General features: G+C 46.7%; 1 protein-coding gene across 2 annotated transcripts in view; it reads left to right on the top strand.

Moving 5' to 3' along the window:
• LOC142584100 (UPF0462 protein C4orf33 homolog) overlaps positions 1–20,833 on the top strand; it is a 143,704-nt gene that overhangs the window by 27,646 nt on the left and 95,225 nt on the right. Inside the window, exons 3-5 of one of the 2 annotated variants that reach the window (XM_075694272.1) lie at positions 10,820–10,843; positions 13,245–13,429; positions 15,884–15,941. In XM_075694272.1, the coding sequence (XP_075550387.1) occupies positions 10,820–10,843; positions 13,245–13,429; positions 15,884–15,941 (267 nt within the window). The remainder of the gene's footprint in view (positions 1–10,819; positions 10,844–13,244; positions 13,430–15,883; positions 15,942–20,833) is intronic. The other variant, XM_075694273.1, reaches the window with a different exon arrangement.

Genomic DNA, 20,833 nt, shown 5'->3' with positions numbered 1-20,833 from the left:
AAGCGTTCCTTCGACTGGGCACGATCTCGGGCGGTCAGTACGAACTGGGCAACTGCGGAACCCCTCAGGGCTCGGTCCTATCCCCGCTACTATTTAATATCGCCATGCATAAGCTCTCCGACAGGCTGGCCGCACTCCCAAAAATAGGCGACGCAATCTATGCAGACGATATCACAATCTGGTCCCCGGGGGGATCTTTTGCCGATCTAAAGCAATCTCTCCAGGCGGCCATAGATGTAACGGAAGAATTTCTTACATGCACGGGTCTCAAGCTGTCACCGACCAAATCAGAACTCCTTCTCTACAGAAAGTCGAGGCAGGGCGTTAGGAAGCTCGAGCCTCTGGAAACGCTGCCAATCGAAATTACAACACGGGGAGGGCACCCCATTCCGAGGGTGAACTCCATCAAAGTTTTAGGAATATTAATCAACGCCAAAGGCTGTAATACAGAAGCTCTAAACAAGCTGGGCGCGTAGGCGAAAAATATACTAAGGCTCATAACTAGAATTGCAAGCAAAAGGGGGGGGGGGGGACTCAAGGAGAACAACCTACTCAGGGTCTTCCAAGCTTTCTTCATCAGTGACATTACTTACACGGCACCGTACCTCAAATGGAGCAAAATTGAAAAGAACAAACTCAACACGCTAATCAGGTCCGACGTCAAAAGAATATTCGGTAGTGCACAACCCGCTAGCACATTAAAACTACTTGAACTCGGAATTCACAATACCACAGACGAATTAATTGAAACACAGTTTATTGCAGAGATCTCCAGGCTTTCGTCAACTAAGCCGGGAATCAAGATTCTTGATGAAGCTGGTCGACTCCCTATACTGGCACCGCTCAACCGACACCCCCTGTCTAAATTAGCCCATGCAGGTATAAAGGTTGAGCCCGTGCCGAGGAACATACACCCGATATATAACGAAGGTCGCAGAAGAGCGCTGGCTAGAGCCATCCTTAGACGAATCGATCCTTACGGGGCAGATGCACTCTTAGTTGGCGCGGCCAAATATGGTAGCGAAGACAGGTTTGCAATCACGGTCGTTGACGCCCGCGGAACACTTATCAGCGCCGCATCAATCTACGCTAAACACGTGAACGAGGCCGAGGAAACCGCGATAGCCTTTGCTCTTCAAGCCGCAAAATGCCCGGCGTCCATTTTCTCCGATTCGCGCACGGCGGTCAGGGCTTTCTCGTCCGCTCTAGTTTGTAAACACGCAGCCGACATCGTGAACAGATGCTTACATATTAATACGCGAGAAGAAACTGCGGGTCATTCCATAGCATGGTTCCCGGCCCACATGGACGATGCAACTAACCGAGCGGGTTGCAACCCTAACGAGCGGGCCAACTGCCTGGCGCGTGAATTCACGAACCGCGTCCGAGGTAGTGGTCCGGCTCTCCCGCAGGATTGCCCCTTCAAAGATAAACTTATAACCTTTCACGAAATTACGTCACATTACAGACACAGCAGGAGAAAATTCCCTCCCCCGAGCCCGTAACTGAACAGGGCTCAAACAAATACAAATACAAATACAAAAAACAAATACCGTAAGAGACAAAAAAAGGAGCTAAAAACCGCACTTAACCTCCTCTCTACTGAAAAATATGTAGGCCAGGAAAACTGAATCAATTTTACGCTTCGTTTGATATTAGCTTTCAGAAGTGCAGAGAAAAGAGTCTCGCAACATTTTTTAATATTAAACTCCACAAGTGAGTGTCTACAAAGTGTACATTAGTTGGGAGCATGGCTAAAATAAAGCAAACAGTTTTACATTTGCAGGCACAAGAAAACATTGCATTTCATACGCCAAATTCTCGACTTTGCTTTGCAGCCTTTGTTCCTGCATAGCATTGAGTTTTCAATTTTACAACATTCTGGGAAGTGTTCAAAATCATTCTGTCGTGTCTCCGTCAGGCAGCTAGGCTGGCCTGGTCTCTGCAGTTGCTGCTCAACTTTCATACCTTTGTTTCCTGGTACCATTTCGATATGGGTTAGATATGGTTTAATGTTTTGCCTACGTCTCCGCTTGAAACACAGGAGAGAGGGCACCTCTTTTTGTTGTAGGTGCAAAGCTGTTGCATCGCGACAGTATTCAGGCCACGCATTACAGACAGTCATGTTGAGAAAATTTTTGAGCAACCCAACTGCCCATTTCCTAGATTTGACCTTCGTCCTAGCATATGAAATATACCTGTCGATGAAGTCCAGTGTCCTAATCAATTGATTATATTCTCATACACTTACCAGGTACGGTAATATTTTTAAGCTTAGTAGTCTATGACTAAGATCTGGAAAATGATGCGTCCGAGATGTCGGCAAAAACAGACCATCACGTGGGTCGATCGTCGTGATAGTGCAGAAAGGGTCCAAGCTCAATGCACATACCCCTGTGGGCTCGGAAACCTGTAGCACGCCCCTGAACTACCCTTGTCACACGTGGGACCCAAAAAGGTCACAGGCACAAGGGTAGCACAACACAACAGACGTTTTGGAAAAAAGATGTTTTGCGTAACGTTTTCAAAAACGAATGGTAAATAATGCTCGGCGCAAACCGCGCCACTGCGCTAGTGCCACTGCTCGCGCGTTCGTCTTCGTGATCTTCTTCCATAGCTGGCTCCGTTGTGCCTTTGTGCAAAAAGATACTACATCGGTAGCAATGGCTAGAGCGTTGTCGTCTCCCACAACTCGCTCCGTTGCAGCTCATCCATCCAGCATATAATTTCACTTCTCTTCTGTCGTCGTAATGGGGAGGCCGAGTTTACGGGGGTATGAGCCATTGCTTCAGGGTCTATGAGCCATTCATTGTCTTACGTGACAGGCACATCTAATAACAGAGGTGATTCACGAATGTGTGTGCGTACCTATATCACGACGATAACCACAGATTACGACAACAAATATGTTCGAACATTTGTTCAATATTCTGGGTCGCTCACTTCATTCATTCTTGTCATTCACCTTCACACAGTGGAATTGATGTTAAATTCTTTCGTTTAATTCCTCGACCAGCACTTGCATGAAGAAATATGGTTTATTACAACAGCACTGGAAAACGAAGTTACAGCTTTTTTACCTTTCCATTTGACCACAAACATATTTATGTTCTCACTCACGACGGAGATCGATTCTTCACGGCTTACTTTGCTGTCACTGGCATGGTTTGAAGCAGCCCCTTCAATGCCGTTTGGACTTACTATTTCAGACGTGAACTTTTTCTCTTTAAGTATGCAGTAAAAACTTCAATGTGGTAAAATCTTGATCTGACAAAATATCCGATTGCTGCACAGTTGTCTCCACAAACTGTATTAAGATTGCTCCGCCTAGGCCCCTAGCTTTCATATTCCTACGAGGCGGTGCAGTAGCGAACGATCGTGAGAGGACTGACGACGAAGACGACGACCGCCGATAGGCGTGCGCACCGGTTCCATCTTGCACGCCTGTCTTGTGTCCTTTGTATATATCTTGTAAATATATAGTCGAACGTCTTTTCTCCCAGTAACATTTTGGTAGAGAGTGTGGGTTTTTCGAGTTCCAAGACGGATTTATGCAGTGGACGCTCCTTCGCAGCTTCTACAATGCCAGTGCAAGTTCGGGACCACAATGTTTTGGGCAGGTCACCAACCGTGCCTCAACCACCCGCCACCAGCCGCCCCATCGTCTTCACACAACCGCGTGACCCAGGTACCTTTTCCGGCTCTCACAACACCGACGTCGAACATTGGCTTCAACTTTAAGAAAGGGCCAGCTCTAGCAACAACGGGGACCTGAGTCATATGCTAGCGAACATCATGTTACCTGGCGGGCACGGCAGAAGTGGGCTTTCTGAACCACAAACAAGAATTTACAAGTTGGGAGGTATGTAAGCAAATGCCCATCGATCTGCTCGGCAAGCCCATCGGACGCCGTCATGCTCCGCACAAAGAACCTGCATGCCAAGCTCAGACTTGCACCAAGTCCTATGTGACCTACATCCAGGACATTCTGGCGCTTTGCCGCAAAGTGGATAACGTGATGCCTGAAACGGAAAAGCTTCCGCATATCCTCAAAGGTATTGCGGATGCGTCTTTACACCTCCGGTTTTTAGGAGCTCATCCGCAGTGCGAAACGTCATCTAAGAATGCCAGCGCTTTGAAAAAGCGAAAAGTCGCCAGTTACTCCGAACTTCGCACCTCTTCCGAACACGGCTGCAATGTATCCTTGCAAAGACCTCCTACTCACCCTTCCAGCTGTTCCTGCTGCATCCGACAATATTGTGCCCATCATCCGCTGCGAGATTGCAGCTGCCTCCCCAGTTCCCCTTCAGGTGCGTAACCACGACGAGTCTCATGCAACCAATTCCTCCATCCAAACCGTTGTGCGAGAAGAACTAGCCAACGCAGGATTACAGACGCTTTGCCCAGTCAACGGACCTGACTACCGCCCACCCACCGCACCTGAGTTATACAGAAGCCTATCCGTTCATCCTCGTTATCAGAATTCCGAAGAATGGCGCACTTTTGATGACATGCCCACCTGTTCCTGTTTTGCACATGTTGTACACATGTACCGCTATTGTCGCAGTGCTTGAAACTCACAGCATTGGCCGAGCTATCACAGCATCTGACGTCAGGTGGTAGTTTTCGAGGGACGGAAGGCAATGACGACGACAGCGCTCCGCCATCATTACCACCATGATATAATTGCTCTCCTTCGGCATCCCGACACCTGCCCCACTCACCTCTGCCACGTCGCCCTCCTTCCCCCTGATACTCTCGCCGCTTATCGGAACACTGGCGGGCGCTGCTACGAGAGCTGAGCCTGCCACCATGACCCGACACGAAATTCATCTGCTCAAGCCACCTGGACATCACAACCTCATCAACGTAGACGTGGAGGGTGTACCTGTCGTCGCACTCATTGAGATCGGCACCCATATATTGGTCATGAACTGAAACCTCCTTATTCGTACGAAGAAAGTTCTTAGTCCTGCTGCGATCGCTGTAGTCCCCGTAGCCGATGGTGCGACTCCGGCTGTTTCTGGTTTGGCCCGTGTCACCACTGACGGACGCCACACTTGAGTTTTGTTTTACGTCTTGGATCAGTGCCCGCCCACATAGGACTTAGGACTTCGTCAAGCTTAGGACTTGACTTTCTCTGCAGGGGTTAAAGCTCAGCAGGGATTATCCAGCTCGCCTTACCTCACGCCATTGAGTCTTCTGATCCTGCGCCGAGTCAGCGCTGTTCCGCCGCTTACATTCATCTACCACTTATAGCCGTGACGTACATCGACGTCTCTCCACATCCCCCTGAGGACGATGGCGATTACAACATTTTGCCCAACGCTCTCGTCCTCTGTTAGCAAAATGTCATGTTCCCGCACTCGGTCACAGGTATAAAGAGCAATGGCGCATGTCTCCTTATTGTGAATTTGGACTAAGCCCTCAAGAGATACCCCAGGGTATCACTCTTGCAGTCCTAGCTCCAGCGTCCGACTATCATGTTTCCGTCTTACCTGATCCTGCTGCACCATCTCCTGCTGCTGTTGATTCCAACCATACGACATTAGAAAACATAACGACTATCATCGCCACTGACCTTCCGGCCGCTCATGTGCACGCGCTCCGGAGCCTGTTCATGTCGCAACAGGACATTGTTGACCTCAGTGACCCACCACTGGGCCAAACAAAAGTTGTCAAGCATCGGATGCGCACCGGTGAGGTGAAATCCATACGCCAACTACCTATCGTGTCTCCTCCACTGAGTGCCAAATTACAGAAAAGAAAGTTGACTAAATGCGTGCCCGTTATACCATCTGACCTTCTTCAAGTCCATGGGTATCTCCGGTCGTGCTCGTTGGGAAGAAGGACAACAGCTGGCGCTTCTGTTAGGCTATCAGAATCTTAACCGAGTAACAAAAAAACACGTGTACCACTTACCTCATATAGATGAGGCTCTTGACTGTCGCAGTGGTGCCAAGTATTTTTCTTTGATAGACGTTCATGCCAGGTATTGGAAGATTGCAGTTGACATGGATCATGAAAAGACGGCGTTTATTACACCTGATGGGCTCTATCAGTTTAAGGTGGTACCATTCGGGCTATGCAATGCGCCGCCACATTCCAACGAATGATAGAGGCCTTCCTTCACGTCCTTCACGTCTGAAAATACCTACATGCCGCGATCCTCCTTTGATATCGATCCCCTCGCTCGACTGAAGCGATATCACTAAAACCTACCAAGCGCCGGAACAGCGTCTTGGCCGCTGGGGGCCGAGCTAAGAAGCGCAGCACTAGCGAACGACGATGAGAGCACTGACGAAGACGACGATAGCCTATGTCCGCGCACGCGCTTCATCTTGTATGTCTGTCTTCTGCCCGTTGTACATGCCTTGTATATGGACACATCGAAACGTGGATGAGCATACAACACGTCTGATATATGCTAATTTTGGCTTTCAGTGCATTGAAACTTTGTTACGTGATTCACAAGGAACCGTGCCATAAATATTGCCAATTGTATTCTACATACAAGAAATATTATATGCGAAAATTCGAAAAACGCCTTTGTCGCCGCACGCTGCTCGAGTTGTTCGCCGTCAAGTTGTTTTATATCAGCCGCTGACGGTGCCTTGTGTTGCCCTCTTTTGAAGCGCGAGTAAAGCACATTGTGTGCGATGAAAGGTGAGCGTTTGAATGGCACGGAACGGTTTCCAGAACTACAGATACTGAAAGGTGACTCGTTCTACTAGTACGGTCTCCCAGCATAACAGTGCGGAATAAGAAAGCAGGTGTCTTTGTGTAAAGGAGGGAGAAGGGAAGGCTTCCTCCTTCATGCCGCGCTGATGGCTCCGCTTATTTAAAGAAACTTCTGCACTTCGACACGGCACCACTGCGCTGATATTGGTCTACGGCAAGGTGAGAAATTTTGTTTTCTCAGTCTGCGCTGCATTTCAAGCAATTTAGGCTGGCGGCACGGCATGGAGCGTTGTGATGCAGTTAGCGGAAAACATCTTACCAGTTGCATCCAGTTAGTTTGGCATGTGCTGAATTGCAGTGCGACATGTTTGCGAGGCTTTCTATGGGTCTCAACGTCACTGTAACTCATTAAGGCGATTAACAGATTTAGATGGGCCAGTTGGTTGCTGGCTTGATGGAACATAATTTTAACAGATCGTTTTGAGGACAGGACACAGAAAGACTGCACACAGGACTGCTTATTAATCAGCGACTGTACTGTGTGCATTATTTCTGTGTCGTGTCATCAAAACGTGCCGTTATAACCATGTTGCTTCAATTTATTCAGGCGAAAGCCTTAGGTGTCTATGTTGGCGGTGCCCTTGGCGAAACTGCGCCGTGACGAAAAATTTCTGATGCCGTAAAGAATAGGAACATGTCAAGAAAATGCCCGGACTGACGTCGCGTTTCCCCGAGAGGTTCCTCTAAATAAAGTGAATTATTGGCTTTGAAAAGAAATTTGAGAAATTTTGTTCTGGATGGTAATCGGACCCGGACCTCTGCGGTGCGCGACGAGCACGCTTCCCTGAAGCTCCACGGTTCTAGCTTGCGGAAGGTGGGCCTAGTGCGTGTCTGATAGCACATGCCACGTCGCAGCCATCTCGCTGACTAGTGCCTGCGTCATTGTGTGGCGCACGTGACGGTGTGGAGGAGGTGTCACCAGGTCATGAGTGCACAATGGGAGCGCGTTGATGACGTTGCGAGGTCTAGAAACGGTAGAAGGTTTTCGCATTCCCACACGTAAACAGTGTTAGGTGTAAGAAATTGCTGTCGTGCCTGGTGTTCCGCGTAAAAACGTACGCACGTGTTCTGCGCATTGACGTCACAGCCGGAGTGGTGGCGGTTTCCGGCGGCGACCGGTGGAGGACATGCATGCTCTTGCGGCTCGCGATGACGGCCGCGTAAATACGCCAATGGCTAAGGAGCGTGTGACACTGCGCCTTAGTGAAGGGGTCGCCTTACTGCCACACGTGCACACCCCATTGTGGCTTGCTATGTATTGAAAGAGATCAAACCCCGATTATATGGCTTCATGCGTTACTTAATGGGCAGCACTGTTTCGCCTTCTTGTGTTACAAGAGTAACACTTAGCGAACTTTTTGTTGCTTTTCTGGCGCACTCGCCGCACCCGGCGATGTGACACAGTTGCTAAAAAGCAGCTCATCTGTGGTTAGGCAGTTTAACATAGCGGCACAATTTTTTGACGCTTTCTCTGGCCTCCAACTGCCTTGTAACTAATATCGGCACTTTCACAGCAACGCTATCTATGGCTAGGATCTGGCGGATCATGTTCTCGGGTAGACCTACAATTTTTCATACGTGGGCCGATGCCGAACATAATGCAATACTGGGCTTACCAGCGGTGGACGTGAAGAAGGCGCTAAGCACTCCCAATGCGTGCGCCTATCCCGAAGATAGTGTAATGCCGGGGCGAACCGCGACGAGGTGAAGCGTGCGTTAGCACTCCATATACGTGGGCCGATCCCGAAGTTAGTGCAATGCCGGGCCGACTCACGGCGGATATGGGGTTCGCATTAAGAAACCCACATCGCAGCTTCGCTGGTCATCCTTCTTCACAGAGTGGAAATGCAGTGATTTTTGGGGTACATTAAGGCCCGATGGCCGCAACCGCCGTTCCGACGCAGTTATCAAAAAGCAGCTCGGCAGGGTGATGCAGTTAGTCTCGCAGCTAGTAAATCTTACGGGGCCACATTTGTGACGCTTTCTATGTCCCCCTCCCCCCCCCTCCCTGCTACATATACTTTCATTCGGTTCTCACGCTTGTTGAAAACGTAACGAACAACTGCCAAGAGTGATAACGAAAGCATGTTTCTTGCACCCGCATGACGCGCAAAAGATAACGCTGTGGAGTTCAAAAACCGGCATCTCTTCGTAACTAGAAAATTCCGTCATTTGGATTAGCGAAAACAGGCTTTCTACCGGCGCATTTGTCTTGACTGCAAGCAGAAGGCATTCTGCGAATGTCCATTCTGTCTGGGAGCCTGTGTCGTGGCCACCGGTGTTTGTAGCGTGCAATCGCGTCGGCCTATGCCAAGTTGTGTAGATAATGTGTACTATCGCCCATGCATTTGTTTTGCTAAAGTGCAAGGAATTAGGCCTAAGAATGGGAGAATGCTTAGAAACTGGGTGTTTTCTTCGTATATTATGCATGATATTGTTCGGAATTCGTTGTGTATATTCTAAGCCATGTTTGTAAAAGCGAATTGCTTTCATTTATAATGTCGCCCATTCACCCCTTTCGCACGTTTCGCCTCTATACGCAGTCTTTCCATATGGTCTAAACACCAAAATTACATATGTTTGTCATTTACTTTTGCATCTGATGCCGTCCAATGGAGATTAGTACGGGAACTACTGCTACTTGGCGGGTGCCACGTCATTGGACAAACGCACCAAAAGCGCGAAACTAAATGAACTGGAGCTGAAAAAAATAAAATAGAGGTAAATAAACAGCTCCTCACTTCACAGGCGTATTGCATCTACTTAATGAACTTACGCGTTGCACTCAGGATAGATTCGAAAAGGCGTGTAAAGAACGCTCCTCGTCGAAGGGACCCTGAAGGTAAATACTAAGTCGACGGGGACTGTTTAGGTACCATGCCAGAAACCTCGAAACGGTTGTTTAGTGCCAAGAAGAAACTTAGTTTACTATAAAATTCTATGTGAACGATCCGAGTACCTCTTTCTAAATTCAAATGTCCCGCCACCCGACCAGGGGGAGTGGTGACGTTGCATAGGCCATCACCGTCCTTTGCTGCCATCGGTCACTAAAACGGCGCCCGCAGAGGGTGGCACCGAGCCAAGACAGAGCGGCGGTATGGTGGCTAGAAGACGGCGGATTGGGCGCAGCAACTGCTTTTTTGTCAAGTAGCGTAGACCATTTCAGCATCCCGTGACGTCACATGGAAGTTGAATTCTCTGCTACTTGCACATTGTGCGAGTTTCACCAGCCAGCAAAACCAGCGCAGCACTACGCGATCAGGAAAATACTGAAATGCGAAAGCGTGGGCGGCGCAGAGTCGAAGGAAAACGAAACCCTTCAACAGGCCGCGTCGTTGTCAATGGTAATTTCAATGAGATATTTTTTCAGAGCATGAAATGAAACTGGACAAGTAGCATTTTATTTCATCTCATAATACAATACGAGGATGTTCTCTGCAACTACTAGTTGAGTACTAGTGACAGAATTGAACTGAGCAGTGCTTTCGTCATCGGGCAAGTGTTTGAATGCCCCGGGAGAGTGTCTAATCATGTTCTGCATTTACTTCAATTTCTCGATTATTGGAGCTCTGTTTGCTATAATATTGACGCCTTAGAGATTCTCGAGCACTAATTTATCACTTCAGCTTGACTTTGTATTCCCCCCCCCTCATTTAGTGTCCCTTTAAGGCCGCGGTATACCGCATACAGTACAGTGCGGTTTTCCAGAGGTTTTTACAGGTTTTTCATGCTAAGAGGTTTCATACAAAGGTACTTCCGCTTTAGTTTATCGCTACGTTTTATGTGCGGCTTAGCACACAATCTTTCCTGTAAAAATTCGGCTTGCTTTTGTAATGTATGGCAAAAACAAAGAAGAGCGATACTTACCATCATGAAAAAGCCTTCCAGTGGATGTGGCAGCTCGGAATAGAATAAGAATCTACAGCAGGCAGAAAGGACAAGTAGAACACGATCACCTACGATGCATATCATCGTATTTATAAACGGCACTGACGTCTGATTTTTGACGCATTTGCGGTAGTGGACCAGCTTAACACTGAAATTTAACATTATTTCTTCTTGTCTTTTAACCATCTAGGAGAAGCCTCGACAGAATAGAATTGTAAGTATACAACTCTCATATCAAAGCCATTCATGCAAGATGGCATGCATATCTATTAGAGAAGAAATAGTATTGGTTACTTACACAATTTTTTGGAAAATTTGTCCTCTATGAAAACTCAATGAAAATACATCGTTTATACACTGCAAATGAAATATTTCCTGCTCGCATGAACAGTACAAACAATATTTTGCTTAGTTATTTTTTTACTTTCACAAAGGTAAGTACAGAAAATACCACAGGTTATTTTACATTGAAACTAGCTCACTGTAATGATGGGGAACTCATTAAAATATCACAGTATTTTGCACAAACAAAACCATCTAATTCCTTGATAACTACAGCAGCTAAGTACCTTCAATAAAATAAACATGAACATTGCAGCATACACTATGTGGCTTACGTTGCATGTCCAAGGAAATAAATATTCTCAGAAGGATCAGACATATTTGGTGGCGGGAAAGATTGTTGCTAGGACTGGATTCATAAATTGAAGTACAAAATTAATGTATAAGAGACTCGGCGTTAGCCCAAACTCAACAACAAAAGATAGGCGTTTTGCTAAAATAGATACAAGAAAACCGCGCTGCATTGACAGCCGATATGACAAACATGCATGTACTATCCTGCCTTGTCAACGTGGTTGCCTTGTGCACCTGCTTTATTGTGGCAGTTTCGGCAACTGCATTATATTTTGCAATACATTGTAATTTGGTAAGATTATTGAAGGGAGGAACTCACTGGTTCTAAAAGCAGACGATTCACGTTCGCTTCAGGCCGTAATTAATCGCTGAACTTTTGAGCTCGTACCACATCTTCAGCGTCTCCTATTATTCGTTAGCATTCCTTCAAAGACAGCTGGCATATAATAATGTAACCTACATTGCATGTCATGCAAGCAATAACTGCATTTATCTCGAAAAATTACATAATTAGGCAGGTTCCAGCATAGCATGCACCAGACCAACATGTCGCAGCTCAAAACAAATGTTTGCACCAAATCTTCTGTGCCGAGTTTAATAACAATATTGCTTTATGTGAACCTTGGAATATGAAGCAAGGTCTGATTATTAAAAGTGCGTCGCTATAATGTTAGTTGACATGGGGTTAATGGACGTGTAGGGAACTTAACAATGAACGTTTATAAGTGAAAATTCTGAAACGCCGTAATACCAACGGTAAAAATGATGCTGAAAGATGGTCAAAACTTAGCACCGCTCTTTTGAATGAGACATTTGAGCGTTGTAGTTCACTAGCAAAACATCCTACTCGTTATACCATTTCACTCAGGATTCTTTAGTCATCAACATGTTAGCTCCTTAGAGTATTTTCTAGTCCTAAGAAATTTCTTTAATGTAGTGCGCTCTCAAATAAAATTTTTGAATAATCAAAATTTAAATTTAGAAATGGGAAGTATTTTTCTGTATTTTCGTACTGACGGGGCCTTCGTGCGATATATCTGTGGGGCAGCTGCTTGAGAGATAATTTTTTTAAACAACGTGGTTGTTCTTGACACACAAGTAAACAAGAATCCAGTGCGGTCTTGTCTCTCGTGGTTCAATCAACCTGATTCAAGTATTGCATAGAAAAATAATGATTACATGATCGTTCAGCTGCAAAACGCATCTGATTTGGTGCATTGACGACAAGTTTCATCCAACACCAACGGCAACAGTGAGCTCCAATATTGGACACGCCTCCTGCCGCAGCTAAAACTATATGGTAGGTGCCTCTTATGCCCCTTCACATGGAATGGTTCCTGCATCCAATTTTGTTAGCCAGAGGACCACCGGCGATTTAGCTCTAATAGCTTGGGAATATGTAGAGCAAATTTATATAGTGTGTTGATATGCAAGCAAGAAGCCGAAGCTTTATCGCAGGGTGCATTAGAACCATGCAATAACGTTAGCCTAAAACACAAAAATGACAAAGTTCACTCAGCTATTCCCTTTCTCCCGGATTCTGTCCTGCAACCTACTTTCCTATTTTATACACATTCATTTACGTTAATACTTATATACAAGAACTGCTTTGGGTTTCACGTTATTCACTGCTAGTTTCTGATTCTACAAAAGGAATAAATATATTTCACCTAAATAAAGAATGTGTACCTTGCCATGTCAGTATGACCTACAAGTCGTGCTATTGATTTGCGAACAAACAATTACTGTGGGCAATATGCAACAGCAAACCCAGCTAGATCTAAAGAAGAAGCAAAACGCAACACTAGAAATAAAGCACACACCATTTTATAGGTTCGATTGCTCCAATGCTTTGCGGCGTGGTTTGACTAGTATTTAACTTTATTACGCCATTTTAGGTTCAAACATGAATGTTATAGTGGGCACCTAAAATCTTACATTTCTAGATCAAAGTAGAAACCTTTGACAAACCATTGCAGCCTGTACTTCAAGATTTCCAAGAGTTGCAACGGTAGTGAAGTACCTGGTCAGCCCTACCTCTTTCACCTGGCCATGGCTGAAGGCGATGAGATCCCACTGGAAATGAAGGCCGCCTTCTTCGATGACACGTGCCAGCCGCCAGGACCGGCCGGGAGTTCATCAGTTTACCTTCGCGAATACGAAGGTAACACGTTCTTTTTGCTGGAACTCACGCTGACACAAGCTGGATTGTCCTGATTGCACTGTAATACGGCTAAAGCTTCGATAAGGTTATTTATTGAAATCTTGGTCAATCTAAAAATTATAATCTACATCTGCCTTACAAAATGGTGCATTTTATTCACTATGAAACTGATTTGTATGGGTACAACCCTTCAAGAAAATAGCAGTAATACTTTGTGACATGAAATATTTTAGCGATGCCGCTCATCAAGGGTTATATAAGGCGGACTTTTTTACTGAAACCTCCTCTGATAGGTGAAGCAGCGCTCTCCATACGGCTCTGTTACTCTGTCAGTCTACTAGACATACTGTTTGCCAAGAGAAAATAGAAATGTACACATTAGTTTCTGTGCTATTCAAAAACCGTGTAACGTGCAGTTTTCCGCAGACGTGTGCATTATCGTGTAGTAGATCGCTGATCAATTATTTTCAACTGGAATGGGGACGGAAAAACTGCTTTAACGTTAGCGCTTTCCACCAGCTTTTTTAAGTTGGGCGAGAAAGGAAATTACAGTACATCAGCTTCTTTCTTTTCTTACCATTCGTGCAGCTCTGAATGGTGATCTTTTCAATGGACCTATAATGCATATTGAAACCTTCTGCGACCGACACCCCAACAAGAGGGCGGTAGCCTGCTTTGGAAATGCGGGAACACGTCTGTAGTGACTATCCATCGTGAACTGGCCGCATAATTTGTTAGAGAGTTTTAAAGACCCAGACCAGCAATGCTTTTTTCACCAGATTAGATACATTGACCTAAACGACAAACGCTTTCTATTTGCCTCATGGCTAGAGTTTAGTGACAAAGGCTCTAGAGATTGCCGAAATAGGTTTAATACCCTATTTAAAAGGCCTTAGAAAGGCGGTAAAAGGAAAAATAACCAAATAATAGTCACATACCTAAAGGTAAGCGATGGCGTAGAGGTAGAGTTATGCGCCTCGCATGCAAGAGGACCGTAGTTCAAATCCCGGTGCTGTGCAATTTTACCCCAGTATAAAAAGAAAAATCCGCATGTCGATAAAATTGCCTAACAGGCCTGCAGAGTGGCCTAATCCCGGTGACCAGAAACGGTAACGCACTCCCTCACCGGAGCAGCAAGATTGGCCACCGTGGTGCTGTACTTCGCCACCACCTCCGATATATATACAACAATCAAACCCCGGCCCCTCAGCACATGACTGGGGGTACTTGGAGAAAGAAGTATGGGAGAGGCCTTCCCCCTGAAGCGGCGTAGCCAGGCTGATGATGACCTAAAAGTCATGAAAACATCTACGTCAGTTATTCGCCTACATGTCAAGCTTACCTAAAGGAAGTCGCTCAGAACTGGAACAACATAGGACCTTATAAGACGGTTCTTGCTTTTGAATAAATGGCGTTCCACTTGGTACGATGTATGTTAACATAGGATAAATGAAAAAGAATTCCAACACAACTCTTGCTGACCCACCAGATGCATCTTTCGTGCGCAATGTCGCCGAAATATTTGGTGCTCTTGGTCATGCCTGCTAGCGATTCGTCTTATGGTAAAGAATAATATAGGTCCCTAATATGAATGAAGAGTCCGTAAAAAAGTTTCTCGCGGAGGAGGCTCACAACCTTAGGGCGTCGTGTAATTTTTCATGATAAAAGTCAATTTGCACATGTTTAAGTTTTTCTTGTGAGAACAGAGCCACCGATTTCCATCAAGCACTAATACCTGAAACGATTCCTTGGAAATGAAAATATGATTTGTGTGTGTTCACTGCAGGAAATTTTAATACAGTCTTTCTTGCTCTTAACGATTTCAGGTAGAACACGTGAAACTTCGAGTTATTCGTTACTTTCTAACGTTGAGTGGCACAATAAAATTAGCGAGGAAGGTCTAGATAATGCTGTTGATCAATGCAATTGCAACGAAGGTACCAACTGAAAGAACACTAACAACATCTTAGAAATCCTCGCATCCATTCGTCACTATATTATATCACTATAATATTGATGTTATAAATCACGAATAAATTATGCATAACATCTCGCCGCATGCATGGAAGGCCTGTCTACAACATTAGGCCGGATATGTGTCGCGAACGTTTTCAAGCGACACGCACTGGCTGCTGTTGGGCGGCGCTGAGCTTGCTGGCAGTGACCTAATTTAAATGTGTAAATCGTACCATTTGCGTAGAGGTCTTCGCTTTGTCACGCAAAGTGGAAGCGTCAGCACTAACAGCTATTACGCGGCGATATATAGAAGCTAAGCGCCACGCAAAGGGAAGAAATAGAAAGAAAGAAAGAACGAATGAATGAACGAAAGTGAAAAAGAAAGAAAAATGGCTCATTTTAACGGTAGGATGCATGTTTATTGTTTTGACTCACTGAGATTCAAATGCAAGTTTCAAAGTTAACGAAACGGTTATCTAATGCGCCATGTACACACAGTTTTTCAGGTTGCATTCGTGGGAACAGACGGCTATTATACTCAAGTCGACATCGGACCGTAAGTTTTGAGCTCTTCCCATTTCAATGTTATGTTTGCATCTTCATAGCAGGGAAAATATTCTCGCTCTCGTATTTGCATTTGCTTAACAAATTGGATGTTGCTTCGCTGGCAACTTTTGAGATGGAAGTTTGTTTTAATTTGAAGTACACAGATGCCAAAAAACCGACATGATCAAAAAGCCAGATACAGATAAGCTGACTTCTTATAGTTCTGCCACCAGCACATTATGCTATTTTGTGATTCGTTTTCATTTGCATAGATAATGAAGTAAGTTTGCATTTTATGTACTATTGCTTAGCCATTTCTTTCGTGGAAGTCTTACTGTTAGTTGAAACTGCCGAGATTGTTCGATTTGTTCGTCAATTATCATTGCAAAATGTTTTTAAATTTGCGAACTCAAAAAATTGGATTGTGCATTGTCATTAGGTTTAAGAAAGAGGCATTGACTACAACATGTACGAGAGAAATACTGTAGTGGGACAACTTGCATGCACAAACAAATACAGTAACAGGAAGGCGCAATATACAGACGACAACCGGAGCAGTTTTCAACATGTTAGTAGTGAAGAGGCACACAACTGGCCACCATTATGCATGAGTGAGTGAGTGAAACAACTTTATTCCTTCCACAGTAGACGCCAATAAACAGAATATCACCTGGTTTGGGCCTACTCAGAGGCCATAAGGTCAAACCTGACGGCTCTCTTGCGGGTCCTATGGACTGCCAGCATTTAAGGTCTAGTCCTGGGCCTTAACAAGTTTCATAATTTCCTCTGGAATGATAGGGGGACTGGCAGAGGCGCAGCCCCACAGGACATGATCGAAATCCTCATAACCACAACACAGGGGGCAGTCTGGGCTTGGGAATCATTCGGGGTACATTGTGTGCAGTGCCGCAGGACTCTGGTAAGGGCTTGTTTGCAGAAGTCTGAGAGTGAGTCCCAGCGCCCTGCACAGCGAGGAGTGCGGCAAAGGCAGGAGTCTTCTTTAAAGATAATTATGCTTGCACATGCCGTTGTACGAGCATAGAGGCTCGGGTCGCCCAGGAGAGGATGCGTTACCCGGCGCACAGTCAGTCAAACCTCGTGCAGCCGAGTCTGCCTCCTAGTTGGGGTAGAGAGAGGCACCCTAAATGGTTCAAAGGTGCGCAGGCAACCAAGCCATCGAGTGATGTTTAAGGTCTTTAGCATTGCGAATGATTCGAAGGGCGTGAGGAGCCACCGTTCGCATCTGAAAGGCCCTGATAGCGACCTTGGAGTCTGAATAAATCGTGTCATGTACACCGTCCGTCAATGCAAGAGCAATTGCAACCTGCTCTGCAACGATGGAACTAGAAGTGCGGATGGTAGTGCAGCTGAGGACTTTAGAATCACAGTCGTTGACCACTGAGGGGAAGGCTTCTTCTTGAGCATACGAAGCGCCGTCTACGAAACATATTTGATCCTTGTCCAAGCGGGCACTGGCGAGAAGAGCGTTACCCCTGGCTCGTTTCTGTCCTTCGTTGTTGGTCGGATGCATATTGCGTCGCATCCGGTGTATGAAAATCTTGCATCTTACGTGGTTGGGCAGCTTCACAGCGTCGGGACCGACGACCTTATGGTTACGTCCCAGCATACCAAGTATGGCTCGGCCCCGCTGGGGTACATGATAGTCTTACAAACTGAGAAAACTTTTGGGCTTGAACAATTTCTTCGAACGTGTTATAGATTCCAAACTTAAGGAGGCGTTGTGTGTGCGTTCGGACGGGAATGCCGAGGGCAAGCTTGAAGACTTGAAAGCCTTGTTGGGCTCCGAAACGAGCCAGTTGTGCATAGCCGCCGAAAAACGAGGTGGCATAGCACGAACGCGTGGACAATCCGGATCGGACTGTCTTCCCTGATTCCGCGGCCTCTGTTGGCGATGCTGCCGATCACACGAAGGGTGCCTTCAAAAAAATTCCGTTGAGCACGGCTCCACTGGCCACGCTAGACTCGATAAATATTCCTAGTACCCTGATAGGGTCCCCCCGTAGCACTGGCGAGCCGTTGCCGGTGAATAACGTAATGTGGCTCTCCGTTGCTTGCTTCGAGGACCGGTCAAAACAGCCTCTGGGCCTCTTCTTGTCGAGTAAGAGCTGAAATTCAGCGGGCGACCACCATAGCCTGGTGGGGATGAGATAACGCTTCGTCACATCAATGGCATCTTGCAAAGCATCCGCGGCCTGATCCTCTCATCCGTTTGGGTACCAGATGGTGATGTCATCCGCGTAGATCGTGTGGTTAATATTCAGGATCTTGTTCAAGACCGTCGACAGATTAATCATGGAGATGTTGAACAGCGTCGGGGAGATCACCGCCCCCTGATGTGTTCCCGTTGGACAAAGCTGAATTTATGGGGTCAAAAACTCGTCAATCTTCAGTCTAGTGGACCTCGAGGAATGGAAGGAGCGCACGAAATTCTACGCCCACTTGCTGACATGAAACACTGTCAGGCTCTTGAGAATAAAAGCGTGCTATATGTTGTCAAAAGGCTTTTCCAAATTCAAGCCGAGAATTTCTTTAGTGTCGGCGGAAGTAGAGCCAATGTTTTGGTGCTTGATCAGCCTCATGGCGACCTGAGTCGAACGCCCCGACCGAAGGCCAATGATGTGCGTTTAGCATTCGTTAGACTGAAAGTGGTCAGTACGGCGGTTAAGCTTGGCGTGCTAGCCCATATTACCGACGCACGACGTCAGGAAGCTGGGCCTTAGACTGTCGATGCTTGGCGCTTTTCCTGGCTTGGTTATGAGTACTGTGTAGGCTGCTTTCCAGCTCTTAGAAATGATGCAGCTGCACCAGATTTCGTTCAACTTGTCTACAATAAACTCGATTGAGTTATCGTCGAGATGCTTGAGCATTTTGCTGGTGACGCCGTCGGGCACAGGGGTAGATCTACCGTTGAGGGATGCGAGAACCCGCTTGACCTCATCCACGGTAAATTCCTCGTCAATCGATGGCATGTCGTGGCCTTCCTACTCGGAATACTAGGGAGGGGGTGACAGATTGTCCGTGGCCGCAAGGTACTTGTCTATGAGCTGCTCCGTGACCGCCTCATATGGAGTCGAGTGCTTGGCCAAATGGACAGCTTTCGCCGAAGCTCTCTTCTGATTGGACTTGGTGCTGCCATCATGCAATACGTGCATGAGGAGTCTCCACCTTTTACCGATCTTGAGTTGGCCCTCTCCCGAGTCGCACAGCTCGTCCCATTGCAGCTTGCACAGAACCCTGCAATGAGCCTCTATCGCCTTGTTGATTTCGGATATTTTCTTGTGTACATCTTATGTTCTTGCGCTGAGTCTTCCATCGCGCCAGAAGTTCTTGCTTGGCTTCCAACAGAGGCGCGAACCTACTGTTCATCCTGTCCACCTCCAGATCCGTCGTCACCTCCTTCGTGGCTCTAGCCACATCCTCTTTTATCTCGTCGCACCAAGAGTCTAGGTCCGTTTCCTGGGAAAGAACGCGCTCGCAGCGTTTGGCTCAGAACAAGTCCCAGTCAGTGAACTTAGAGGCCTCTGTCTTGTTACGGGTAGCCTTGATGACCGCTTCGATGATGCAATGATCGATACCGAGGTCCATGAGTGTGTTGGTCTACATGACGTTTTCCAGCTTCTTGACAAGGTGAGATCCGGAGTCGTTTCTCGGCAAACCAAGATCCCTCTCCATGTCGGGAAGTATTTATCGGTTACCAGCGTAAGATCTTCCTCCATTGCCGTGTGGCACAAATCTCTACCCTTCTTCGTATTGGTGCGATAACCCCACACCTGATGTTGGGCATTCAAATCCCCCATCACGACTACAAGTGGACAGCTGGCAAAATGCACGGTCTTGAGAGTACCACCAGTCCTGGCTCTGTGAACGCTGGGTCTGCAGTAAAGATTGTGTATGAAGATACTGTTTCTTCTTAAGTACCGCATAGGGGTTCGAGGAAGAGTTCGGCCATGACGATGAAGTACTCGACCCCATTGTCAGCGGGACAGAGGTCGCGCTGAATGCACGTGAAGTTTTTACTGACAACAGTAAGAACCCCCCCTTCCCTCTTCAGTGAAAGCCACCGTTAGCAAAGCGGTGGATGATGGGTGTTGATGTTATCGTTTCTAGCAAGGCGATTAGTTGGGATTTGTCCTTTGCGCTTTTTAGGTATTGTCGCAGGGTCGCCCGTTGCTGATGAACCCTGCGCAATTCCACTGCCACATTGTTATGATGTTATTTCCGTTATCCAAGTTTGGGCATGGGGATGGATTGCGAAAGTGCCACCTTCAGAATGGCACCCTCTGTCGGTGAGTCTATGACGCTGTGCAAGTCTGGGGCTTGTGCTGTAGATGTGCTTGGAAAATATCCGTGGCTGGCCCCCTCCAGCCTTAGCATTCTCGCAGTGACGGCAACCGCTGAAGACCATTATGCATGACGAAAAAATTTGATGCTGATTTCACCTACCCCCTTCACTTCCTAGCGTTCACTGAGTGTCCTCAGCACTGAGATGCCGGTATATTTCGGGAGGTGGGGCAGTTCATCAGGGTCTTTCCGCTGGATTCGTTTGTGGTTCAGATTACAGTTAGAAAGACTGATGAGTATTAAGGCCATTCGCACGTTCCTTGGGTGAACAGTCTTGTGTACATGAACGGATTGTAAAAGTCCGCGTGTTTCTGGGAGGCGCACTGCCGATGCTGCTTTGTTTCGCGTGGAAAACGCCATAGCCGGCTACCGCGCCGAAACAGCCGGGCATTGCGTAGGCAAAAAGGGCGGAAGCGCTTCGTGATGGCGCACGGCAGGTTCCTGTGCTGACAGCACAAATTCAGATTCGACGACGCCTGTCCGTGCTGATCGAAGAACGAATTTTTCTTGCCCATAGAATTTTGTCGCCTTCCCTGGCGA

The sequence above is a fragment of the Dermacentor variabilis genome, chromosome 6 (assembly GCF_050947875.1).
Source record: "Dermacentor variabilis isolate Ectoservices chromosome 6, ASM5094787v1, whole genome shotgun sequence".
Taxonomy (NCBI): Eukaryota; Metazoa; Arthropoda; class Arachnida; order Ixodida; family Ixodidae; genus Dermacentor; species Dermacentor variabilis.
Note: the sequence above shows the minus strand (reverse complement) of the source record. Positions and strands in the feature narration are given on the sequence as shown.